The 12540-nt window shown below is 44.4% G+C and overlaps 1 protein-coding gene across 2 annotated transcripts in view; it reads right to left on the bottom strand.

Moving 5' to 3' along the window:
- Positions 1 to 6: 6 nt before the first annotated feature.
- Positions 7 to 12540, bottom strand: part of DDX17 (DEAD-box helicase 17) — a 23371-nt gene continuing 10837 nt past the window's right edge. For both annotated transcript variants that reach the window (XM_006029851.3, XM_025211311.1), the window contains exons 7-13: positions 8989 to 9149; positions 8726 to 8898; positions 8274 to 8384; positions 7556 to 7617; positions 6273 to 6332; positions 1764 to 2000; positions 7 to 1083 (exon numbers count right to left, since the gene is read on the bottom strand). In XM_006029851.3, coding sequence (XP_006029913.1) covers positions 545 to 1083; positions 1764 to 2000; positions 6273 to 6332; positions 7556 to 7617; positions 8274 to 8384; positions 8726 to 8898; positions 8989 to 9149 — 1343 coding nt within the window. In that variant the 3' untranslated portion in view covers positions 7 to 544. The remainder of the gene's footprint in view (positions 1084 to 1763; positions 2001 to 6272; positions 6333 to 7555; positions 7618 to 8273; positions 8385 to 8725; positions 8899 to 8988; positions 9150 to 12540) is intronic.

The raw sequence follows: 12540 nt of genomic DNA, 5'->3' as shown, positions 1-12540 counted from the left end.
GGGAAAGAGCACTGTTTCCTTGAATTTACATTAAAGGTAGTGCTTTTGGCTCCCCAAAAATTCTCCACCTCTTGATACCTCCTGAAATGAAATGAGCACATTATAGCACAGAGGCTCTCTCCCAGTTAGAGTATGTTTTCATACATAAGCCTCAGACATCAAGAAGATTGGGCTGGGACTTATCTGCCTTTTACCCATATTCTTCAGAGGGGTGAAAAAATTGAAAAGAAAAATTGTCTCAATTTCTTCAACATGCAAGACAAAAAAATTAAAATTAAAAAAAAAAAAAATCAATTTTCCAGTCAACTGTATATAGATTTTTTTTTTTTTTTAAAGAAAAGAAAAGAAAAGAAAAGAAAAGAAAAAAGACAACAGCAAGATCAGTCATGTGGACCAGGGGTCATGTTTTGGTGGGCAGGAGGATTGCGGACAGTGAATTCTAAATCTAACCTGCATGGCATAAACACCACAATGGGAGAAAGAAAGAAAGAAAAGGTTCCTTTAAATGTAAGAAGTTTACACTGGTCACCTGCAGTGAGCAGTCTCATTTGCGTGTAGGAGGAGGGGGTGGGGGAGGTGGCGGATACTGGTAGGTGGCAGTCTGTCCCATGTAGCCTATCATGTTAGTGCCTGGAGGCTGAGGAAACTGTTGTGACATGAGAGGCTGCGGCTGCTGGCCTGACCGACCTATCCCTGCATACTGCTGTTGAGTCGAGCTTTGTGAGGTTCTCCCGGCAGCAGCACAGGCAGCAGTTGTAGTGGTGGCCCTATAGCCACTAGCAGCACTGTATTCTGCAGTGCCATAACCACTTGTGCCATAGGCGGCAGCAGCTGCTCCATAGCTCCCTTGGGTGTAGCCATACTGGCTCTGGGCTGCCCCAAATGCAGAATTTGGGCTTCCATAGGCACTACCATAGGTCTTGTTTGCTCCATTGGTGTAACTGTCACTACGTTCACGGTCTCTGAAGCTGCCAGAGTCTCTCCGGCCTTCTTTTACTCCCCGAAGCCTCCGGTCACACTCCTCCTGGTACATCAGATTAGGGTTGTTGGAGGAACTGGTGGTACGGTAACGAGACCGACCTCCTGAGGGTGGAAATGAAGTTCAGTGCTGTGCTTAACTCGGTTACAAAAGGTCTCCAAAATCCTGTTGTTTTGTTTGTTTTTTTTTTGTTGTTTTTTTTTTTACACAAACTGCTCTCCCACCCACCTATACCATTCCACAACAGGGCCAGAAGTCACGGCACAAAATTCTTTACCAAGTCATTATTCCTACACAAGTTTGTCTATGGCTCTCTTTTTCTTCATTGAAGCTCAAATTCTGTACCCTGGACTATCTTATAAATAGAGCAAAACAGGAAAGAAAAAGAAACACAGAAGAAATACAGCACTGACTTGAAATTCACTGGGCCAAAAGTTTACTTTGTTTCCTTGCAGACTAGAAGCTAAAACTCTCTGGAAAAAGGCCAAGTGTAACACACTGCTACCTAGAATTCTGCTAGGCAAGAAACAGGAGGACAGTGCTGCTGGAGACTCTCATCAGGAAAAATAATCTGAAATTAAAGCACTGAACCTCCTTCAGTTGGTTAAATGGACTCTAGAATGAATGTATGCTCAAGATTAGCAATACGTATTTTATACTCAGCCTATCTGTAGAAGAGTAAAATGGCAGGAGTTTGACATTGATTTATTCTGCTCAGGTTCTTTCCAGCTTCCCTCCATGCTGTCGGACCTATTCTTTCTACACCCTTTCAACATCCATTTACCTCCACCACCTCCTCCTCCTCTGTGGTCCACAAGCTGCATCAGTTTTGGATTGATGGCCTGGTTAGCTTCCTCCAACACTTTGATCAGCTCCCTGGCTTGTTTCAGGTTCCCTGGTGTGAAGAATGTGTAGGCAGTACCCTTGTTGGTGCTACGGGCAGTACGGCCAATTCGGTGCACGTAATCCTCAGAGCTGTTTGGATAGTCGTAGTTTATCACAAACTTTACGTCTTCCACATCTTGTGAGTTTCCCAGTTGGCGAAGCACAGTGAAGGGGTGGGGTTGAGGAAGGGAAGAAGAAGGGAAGGACGTGCCAACGAAAGGTGGGGAGCACGAATGCAGGTGACAGTAATAAGAAGAAAAAAGCCAAAGTTAGTAATTGCATGTAATAAAGATAAGACAGACTCATCCCAAAAGAGTATATAGTCTGAATGCTAGACATGCTTGAGCAGAGAAAAATGCCCTGAAAACTGATTGCAAATCTTAAAGCATGTTTCCCTCCATTCAAATCTATCCTCCACTTACTGAATCCTCTTATCATGAGGGGTTCTTGCACACTGCCAGTTTTGAAACGGCAAACTGAATTTCACTCGTTCTGTAACAAGATTAGCTGCAGCAAGTGAAACGCCACCTCTGTTGCGGACTCAGCAAGTTAGAGTGGAGGAGGGAGAGATCTGCCATAGCGAGACTTTTACTCTGTTGGGAGAAGTCCAGGAAAGACTAACAGTAATTAACTCACTTACCTTCAAATTAAACACAAGGGAATTAAAAATCTGTCTTAATTTTACTTTACAGAGTTTTTAAATTTTACTTTATACTGCATGATCTCTACAAAACTCAGCAACACTTTCCCTTCTCTTGACATTTAAGCAATTCCTGACATGAAATAGTATTCACATTCTGCCAATTTAAAAAAAAAAAAATGCAGACCACAACTAAAACTTCTTAACCTGCCTTCTTAGTTATTATAACACATTGCACTAACATTTCACCAGCTTACTCCTGACAAATTTAGGGGTTCTGATAATCTCCCACTTCAGTCTAACATTTAAAGCTTTTAGATATTCTGCTTAAGTGCTCAAAATTGCAAGTTGTACTATACACAAAAATGCTCTTAAACCTTAGCACAGACATTAAAATCTTGCTTTTCCAACAATAAATTTTTCCTTAAGTGTATGGGACAAACTAAGTAAATGTTAGTGTAATGCTTTAATTAAAATATCTTTAGTAACATACGCAATATTAAAAGAAGCACAGTATCACAGTAAGAGTCCTAACAGCTCACAAAAAAAAAAAAATCTGCATTTTAAGAAGAATATTTAGAAAATATCCAAGATAAAACACAGATTTTTGTGATGATGTTGTTGTTCTTGTTAAAAGAGAGAAACATTCTCTGTTTTTTACCAGACCGATGCACACTCCCTCCTCCTGTGGGAAACCGCTGCAGCCGATCCCGTCTCTTTGCCTTTTATTTTTGGCGGCCTCCTTTCGAAAACTCCGCCTTCTGACACGGGACCACTGGAGCGCGGGGAGCATGCATCAAGGGTCCATGGCAGCGAGAAGTCCCCACACACGCTCGCTCTGTGAACTGGCTTAGACGCTTCTCTGTTGCCCCATTTGGTTGTGAAGCGCCGGAGAACCTGGGTTCAGGTAAAAGTTTCAGGTCCTCCAACGCTTTCTGTGCCCCACCAGGGGTTAATATGGGCAATTGTCAAAAAAATGAAGGTACAAAAAAATGACATCCAAAGGGTCAGACTGCATCTATTGCCCAGACTGCATCAATTTCAAAGAGGGGCTAAGGGGCGAAAACAAAAATGAGAGTGTCGTGTCAAGGGGGACTTTATGTCTGTTTCTTATTACAGCAAGGGTGGGAGGGGGGCTCCTCAGTCTTTGCTGACTCCCAAGTCCTGAATCACACCAAAAAAAAGGAAGTGAAAAGGCAGATTTCACAGGGGGCTGCGCGAGTCTCCAGCTAGGGTCCTTGGCACAAAGATTTTTTTGAAAGGGGAAAATATAAGTTAAGAGATAGGTAAATATGAGACATCTTCACAGCCAGGGTTTAACTAGAGTCTGACAAGCAGCAGGCTATATGATCCTTTTCCAATCCCATTCTGTACATCCATTAGCAGCAGAGAGTGGATTACCACAGGGGTTACAAGAAAGTGCTTTCCTGAAAGAAAGCACGGGGAACTGTAGCTAACAGCATAGATGCTAATGACTTGGTTTGATTTGAGGGGGGTGGAGATGGGATGGGAAGGAGAAGTAAAAGGCAGGAAGTGTCTTCCAGACTACGTGGGGTTCTGTGTATGCACGTAAGTGGCTGAAGAAAGACCAGAGCAAGTTCTTTCCAGTCTGCCATGCTCCAATGTATTTGTGAACATTCAAAATTTTCCTGCACTTTTAGAAGATAGTGTAGCAGGATCAAGAACTGAAACTGTAACAGCTATTCGGACAGCTGCTCAGGCAGGGCCCTTTGTCAGACCACCAAACCACTTTACAGAACAGACCAAGGCGGGAAATAACTTGGGCAGGAAATAACTAGCAAACATGCTGTCTATGGAGCTGCTTCGACCATCAATGTAGATATGCCCCCGACCCTGCACTGAGAATGATCTGCAGCTGATATCAAAGCTTCTGTTAAAGAAAACAAAACAAAACAAATTCAATGTTTTTACTTTAGCAGAGTGAAGTGTAACCAAAAAAGTAATTTAAAAAAAAAAAAAAAAAAAAAAAAAAAAAAAAAAAAAAAAAAAAAAAAAAATCAGTGCAGAGGGAGGACATCTCCTTCAGGGAATCATTACAAAGAGATTATGGGACTCAGAACTTACCTGGAAGGAGTTTTTTAATGAAAACCTCGTTCCATTGGGAAGAAGGAAAGCCCTGGTGACTCAGCCAAAAAGCGCGCACCCCTGTTTTATGTTATTTAGGTAGAGCCTTCACTTTCCAGGATCTTGGAGGAAGTCGTCCAGGAGTTTGCCACTTCAGTGACTTTAAAGCAGCAAACTCAGGGCCCCAATATGAGCAGAGATGTTCAGTAACAAGAAACAGACTCTGGTACCCTTCCCCCACAGCTTGAAGTGGGTGAGGAGCAGTGGGGAAACTATTTTCTGAGGTGGTAACCAATTGAGTAGTTTTGGGAGAGCATTTTTTGGGGTGGGGGGGAGAGATGGGGGGTTCTGTTTTAAATGTCTAGGCAAGATGCACAAAGAAGCTACCAGCACATAGCAAGCCTGTTTAAAAAACAAACAAACAAAAAAAATGCTGCTACAGAAAGCAGCTCTTATAATAAAAAAAAAAAAAAAAAAAAAAAAAAAAGTGTTTCAGGCCTCAGTCCCTTCTCCCAACAGGCCCAAGCTCTAACTGCACAGGTCCAGACATGACCCTAGAGGGCAGAGACTGAAGTCCATCCAATCACCTCTCAGAGGAAGTGTTGGACAATTTTTTTGGTGGGGAGGGGAAGAAGGGGTGAAGGTTATGTGAATAAAAGCTACCAAGACTAATATTGGTACGTCCACACTTAAATGGCACTGAGATGCACAGCACACAGCCACCCTTTAAGCATATGAAAAAAATGGAGGGGGTTACATAATTTACACTCTTCAGTAATCTGAAAACTTTTTTCAGTACTACTAGATTGATTATACTCATAAAGCTTTTTACATAAAGTCTGCCATAATGAATCAGACTACTCTGGCATCAACTCTAGTATACCTCATGAGTTTGGAGAGTGTAAAACTGAAGAACTGCTTTAAAAGTATTTCTAAATTTATACATTTGCCAAATGCAAGGGAAAATGAATGTTTAAGCATCTTTCATGTTACAAATATGCTCATTAAAAAGGGGGTGTTTTAGCTCATGCATCCAGACATTTCATTTCCATATCAATGAAATAAAACTATGGAATTCTGATCCCATGCGTGCTTGGCTAGGATATGTAGTAAAAGGCTCAATATCACTTCAGTGGTCCTGCCTAGGAGGAACACAGAATAAGAATGGCTAAATGCATAAACAAAAAGTCTGGAGCAGTGCTTTCCCAGACGAGAGCACCTATGATGGGCACATTGTGTCTATGTAGAGAACTGCCTACACATGAGCAATATGTTGAAAATGAAGAATGATCTGATGTTGAACTGCTCTCCCATATATGTTTTCTCTAGTGCATCTTTCTCAAACCCCCCATAAATTGGGAGCAATCCAGCCCTACTATCCAGCCACAAAAAACTGGATTTGGGAAGGAGGTGGGTGTGGTGAAAAGATTGGGTTGCATAATTGGACGTCTCTTCTCCCTCTTGGCGATCGATTAGTCATGCCTAGGCCTTGCTGCAGACCAAAGCCTGTTCATTAGGAGCAGGAAGAGACTTTGAATATGAAAGAAAAAAAAAAAGATTAACGTTAAAAAAGGCATTTCACATGTGGGGGAAAATCACGCTTTGAATTTAAGAAAATACATGTTTCAGTCCAAAGAAGAAAAAATATGGAGCAGCAGGCAAGAGAAGCCTGTTTGTACAAACCTAGACCACGGGATGCAACATCTGTAGCAATGAGGATGGGAGCCTTTCCAGAACGGAATTCTGCAAGGTAAGAGTCTACTATGAAGTAAGATTAAGAGTCACACGAAGATAAATCCATAGACTCTAGCAAGAAGTGCCATCTTTCCAAAACCCAAAATTTGGCTAAGGTTTTTTTTGACAGGAAAAACATAATCCGCAAGACTGCATGGAATTTGTCACATCTTTTCTGAAGGTTTCTGCTTCATTTCCCATGAAAAAGGCTTCAGTACCGAAGTGATCAAATACAAAGGCCGAGTTGGTTAGAATAAACTAGATATGGGGTTGGCAACCCCCTGCACATGTGTTGAGCAACAGCATGGCACAAGGCCATTTTGCTTAGCATGCCACAGCTGGCCTGGGTGCTGGGCAGCTGCCACCAGCCAGAGAGCCTGGACTGCTCACAGCAGGTAGCAGGGAGGCTGCAAGCCCTGCTGCGAGCAGCCTGGGTTTCATGGCAGGCAACCAGGAACCAGTGCACCAGGGTCTGGAGCCTCAGCCCGGATCCATGACCAGCAGTGACTGGCATGTGCACCTCAGGGCGCATAGCGGGGAAGGGGTCTCAGGCAGCACAGCCCCAGCCCCTTCCCCATTGTGAGTCCCGAGGCATGTGTGCAGCTGCCACCATGGAGCGGGGCCATTTCTCTGGACCCAGGTGCAGCTATCTGCAACCTGCCCGCCACCTGCTGCAAGCAGCCCAGACTGTGTGGCTGGTGACCCAAGATGCACGTGCAGCTGCCACACAGCAGGGATGGGGCCGGGGGCAGCACAGCACCAGACCCCTTCCTTGCCATGTTCCGAGGCACATGCGCAGCCACTAACAGTAACAAGCAGAGCCAGGGCTCTAGTCCCCAGTGCAGCCACTTGCAGGCTCGCAGCTGTTTGCTGCAATGAGCCCAGGCTCCATGGCAGGCAGCAGGAGCCTGCCCAGAGCCCAGGCTACTTGCAATAGGCAGCAGCAAGCCTGTAAGTGGCTGCGCCAGGGTCCAGAGCCCCAGTCCACCTTGCTGCCAGCAGTGGCCGCACACGTGCTTCCGGGAGCATGGTAGGGAAGGGGCCATGGCTGTGCTGCCTCAACAAGGTCCAGGCCCCTTGCGACTCCCTCGCCATCCGCCCCAGCACGCTAACATCTTCCAAGTCCAGGTTGTGGGGGGGTTTTGGCGCTCGGCCCAAAAACACTGCTGATCCCTGAACTATACTAAGATGTGCAATAGTTCCAAATGCCCACTTCCCAAACTTGGACTTACCATTAAGCACCCAATCTCTTTCTGGCTGACTCTTGTCTCCATGGATACACATAGCTGGCCAACTGTCAAGTGAGAGATGCGCATGATTTTAGACAGCAAGTGCATATACTAGATATAAAACACAAAATTTTATTGTTTAGAGAGAAGTGGGCATGTATTAAAAGCATTCCAAGCACCACACACTGCATTCCTTCCCTCTTCCTTTTCTTTTCTCTAGAAAGTAAACTTGTTGAGAAGGCTCCAACTCCATACAATTTGGGAGAATCTGGCAAGTTTTGGGGCGCTTCAGAATTAGCTTTTAATGTAACAATATCAGTTTTATTGACAGGGCTCTTTTACACTATTAGTCCTAACTGGATGCTGTACTGCACATGGAAGATGCTGTCCCAAATCCAGACCAGCATACTACCCTTTCTGAGCCAGCGTTTCATAGATTGCAAGGGGCTGGAAGGGACCTCACAAGATCATCAGGTCCAGCACCCCTACACAAGGCAGGAACAACTGTGGTCAGGTGGCCCTAGCGAGGTGACTGTCCAGTCTCCTCTCAAAGATTTCCAGGATAGGTGATATGACAGAACCTTTCTGGAATCTCAATACTAATCTGGCTAAGGAACTGAAGGAACAGATCACTACTAAGTCTAGTAATAAAGTCCCCCAGTGAGTGCCATTTTGAGTTTCTCCATGAGAATTAAGAACTAAGATGCAAGAAAATAGTTACCCATCTCTACGCATTCTTCGAGTGAGGTCATCACATCTTCTCTTGGTCTCCACAAAGATTATAGTCTTGTTTTCTTTCTCTGCCATGATTTCTTCCATCAACTGTATTAGTCTAAAAGAGAAGAAAGAGCTATGATGTATGAACAGTAATAAAAAAGTAAGTTTGCAGCTTATTGAGAGAATTCATATAATAAACTACTATTTAAAAAAAATGATTCAGTACCAATTATGCAGAATTAAATTATTGTAGTTTTTTCAATAATATTGTTAAGTACTATATAAGCAATTGTGTGATTATGGGGCTAAACTGTTTAAATTCTGGAGGTTAAATAAGTGACACAGACGTTGGTTAATTGCTCTGGACCAATTATTTTTAAGACATATTTCTGTACAACAAAGATTTTATATTCCCAGCCCTGCAGGAAGATTAGAATAGTAGAACAATGCCCATACTTATGGTCCTTTTCACTCTCCATGCATACATCTACTATCTGCAGGATGTTGTGGTTGGCACTCAGTTCCAGATTGCCCACATTTATCTGAACATATTCTCGCAGAAAATCTTCGGCAAGCTGACGCACTTCCTTTGGCCAGGTGGCACTCCACATCAGAGTCTGTCTGTCAGGCTAAGAGAAAAAAAAAAATAAAAGGAAGTTATTTGGACATCATATTTTGAAAAGAAATTTGAAGAAAATGGTACTTCAAAGATGTCATACCCTTATTTGGTCAACAATTTTACGAATCTGAGGTTCAAAGCCCATGTCCAACATTCTGTCTGCTTCATCCAACACTAAGTAGGTACATCGACGAAGGTTGGTTTTTCCTGCTTCCAGGAAGTCAATCAAGCGGCCAGGTGTGGCAATGCAGATCTCAACACCTTCAAATACACAAGGGGAAGAAGTAAGAGGTAAAATATTGAACATGTAATGAAGCACTATCGAAATAAATAATCATCAAGAACAACTTCGTTAAAAAGTCATCTGCTCTCAGATGGCAAAACTGAGTCACTACTTTTTCACTAGCAATCCTAGATATCCCCTAATAAATAGTTGCATTACCCATTCCAAATTACTGTTATGGTACTAGAACCTTGAATACAGTAGTCCAGAAAATGAACACCTACTATCAGAAAGCAGGGGAAGACAGATGGTTTAAGGACTCAACCACAGCAGAGAGGGTAAAAAAACAAAACAAAACCCCACACCTTAAACTTCTAGCTGAGCTCCACCCTGTGCATCTGACTGCTACATATAAAGAGTTCTATATCAAAAGAGGGAAAGCATGGATAAATAATGAACTTATACTAGTTGGAGACCACATCGGTACACACACCCCGATCTTCAGTAACTACTGTGTGTACACACAACTTTGTGGCAAGTGGACCCTAAATCACAATGACTTTGTTCCATTTCATTCAGGAGTAAGTTTTCCCAGTTTCCACTTAGCAAGATAGCAGCGGACACTTGAAAGATACCACAGAACAGCTAGAAGTCTCCTTTGACCTTATTCGTCTGTCCGTACCCTAAGAAGTTAGACAAAGTATGAGCTAAACTGCCAAGTGCACTGGAAGCCATATTTCTACTCAACAGCTACTAGGTAAGTCAAAGCTTTCACTTCCTTAGCTGGCTCAAGATAAGGAAAAGAATATTGCTTCAGTTAGGCAATTACTGTGCGACTACCTGCTACTGTAAGAGATGGCATACAAATCTGGATAGAATGGTGATTCTTATGTTCCTTCCACCAATTTCTAGTTGAGTCTCACAGCTGAACTTGAGAGGCATAGTTGTACCCATGTAAAAGCAGCATATAAACAGGAGAAGAAAAGATTCTCTAACATACTCCCTATCCAACAGCTTGAGTAAGGTATTCCCTTCTTTCCAAAAGCTGTCAGCAGCTGCCTGAATCTGCTAGTTTGGGGCCCTAAACTGAATTCTTAGGGCAGCTTACAAAAGAGGGTTAAAAAACAACTATCCCCCATACACAACTTACTGTATCTAGAACGTAATATTTCTATCAGGTGTCCCAAAACCAAAAGGTCAGGGAGATTTTTTCAGCTGCATCTTTGAACACGTGCTGATATTAAACAGTCCTCCATAGCAGGGTAAAGCGCTCATAAAAAGAATTCCAGAAAAAGGTTTGCTGCTAGAAAGTTTTCCCCTTTCCCCAGACTCTCCATATCTGAGAGGCTTTACAGTTCTTATCAACTATTTACAAAGAGCAGGACAATTTACCAAATTTACTCAAATAACAAGACGAGGCCCCCCGCACAAACAGTATGGCGGTCATGGTTAAAACTTACATTCATGTACAAAAAAGTCTCAATAAATATACTGTCTATTATTAAACCACTGCCAAAAGCAGCATGTGCTCAATAATGGAAACAAATTATGAAGTTGATCAAATGCTAGCCAATGTTTGAGTACAAGTATAAAACACATGGCCCACATTGAGCAAACACACACTTAAATTAAATTGCGTGTCCCAGGCCAAATTAGCCAAGTCAGTTTTGAATTCTATCAGCTGAGCAGAGCTCAGTTATTTAAGTCTGTGTGGAGCTACCATTAGCAAGTATCCTACCTCTCAGATTCTTCATACTCCCAAATCCATGGCAGGCATCTTACATGTAAGCCGTAACCCCGGAGGCCTTGGGGTTCAGATGCCCCCTAGATACGCTTGCCCCTAGCTAAGAGGTCATAACAGCAAGCTAGAGGGAGAACCCAAGAGCAATCCTCCATTGCCATCAATGGTGAAGCAGAGATTCTCCTTTTGGGAGGCTATAGTGAAGTCTCGCAGGAACACCTGCCTGCAGTGCAACGGACAGGCCTCCACCCTCAACTATGCCAAGTCATTCAAGGCTGGGAATAAGAGGATCTCCCCTGCCAGTTGCACAAAACCACCTATGTGGTATCTCCCCTGCCAGGTAAGATGAGAACCTACCACAAGAACAGGTTAGTGCAGCTCATCTGAATAAGATCTATGGTAGTGCACACTGCGCTCATTCATGGTGAGCCACTACAGTGAATACTTTTCAACTTCCTCTTCATTTCTACAGCCAATTTGTGCCTTTCTTTCCCATTTCTAATGATTCTCCTTTTTCCACCAACCTTCAGTGTCTGGCAAACACTAAATGGGGCCCCAAGCAGTTCATTCAGAATCCCTCCGTCACCCCTGTCTCTCAGCCTATTGCATACAATTAGTGTGGCCCTGCTACACACCAGGTTTCTTTGCACCTAAGCTACATATACATTTTTGGAGGATCCCAGAACTTGTGCATGACAAGAAAACCCAGTTCCAGTCATAAATGGGGGTTAATTAGAACACGGCTGCTTTGGGTGGGAGGGGGGTGACGCGCGCACGCGTGCACGTACATGCTGAGCTATGGGGTCACAGCAGCTTGAAACACTATTGACTAAGTAAATCATGAACAGGGATCCAGGTTTTCCTTTTCCCACAGAAAAAAACCCCCAAAAAACAGTAAACCACAGATTCCCTGCTTTTAATGGAGAAAATGGGGGGGATCTCCCCCTTTAGCAGAAAAATCCGCAAATTCTCCACTTTTGCAAAGAGCTCTTGCAGGCTGGCACAGTTTCAGCTTACAAGAGCTGATTGCAGAAAGGGCGGGAAACCCCCAGCCCTGCCTGGAGGGGGAAGGAGAGGGGGAAGGGCAGGGCCTGAGCCTCTGAATCAGCCAAGGCTGAGCTTAGACTCGCCCTTCGCCCCTGAAGGTAAGTGGAGCTGAGGGAATGGCGATGCACTGGGCACCGCCAGCCCCAGATGACACATCGCAGTGTCAGGAGCAGGATTGTGGGGGTCGAGGGCAGGGGTGTCCCTCTGCGGACCACGGTGGTAGGCTGCAGGGTAAAGCAGTGGTGGTGCAGTGGTGGCCGTTGCATGCGGGCTGCACACATGCTGCCTGGCCGGTAGAGGGTGGCTCACATGCGGCAGCCGCCCCACAGCTAGCCACATGGCTCCACGGGGGTGAGGGATGGTGGCTGTGGTGGCTGCGTGCAGAGCAGGGGTGGGGCTTGCACGCAGCAGCTGCCACTGCTGTCACTTGTCTGTGGAGCCATGCCTGCAGAGATGTGCGACCAGCCGCAGGGCTGCAGAGGTTGTGCAGTGGCGGCCACCACATACAAGAGCCCCCCCTCCCCCATCTGCATGCATGGCTCCTTAGAAAAGTGGCAACGGCAACGCAGGATGGTGGTGATGGCGCCTGCGTGCCACATGGCCAGCCAGCAGGGGCGAGGGGGTTTCACACACAGTGGCTG

This window comes from Alligator sinensis, unplaced genomic scaffold, assembly GCF_000455745.1.
Source record: "Alligator sinensis unplaced genomic scaffold, ASM45574v1 scaffold215_2, whole genome shotgun sequence".
Lineage (NCBI taxonomy): Eukaryota > Metazoa > Chordata > Crocodylia > Alligatoridae > Alligator > Alligator sinensis.
The sequence above is the reverse complement of the archived record's forward strand: the minus strand, read 5'-3'. Positions and strand labels throughout refer to the sequence as shown.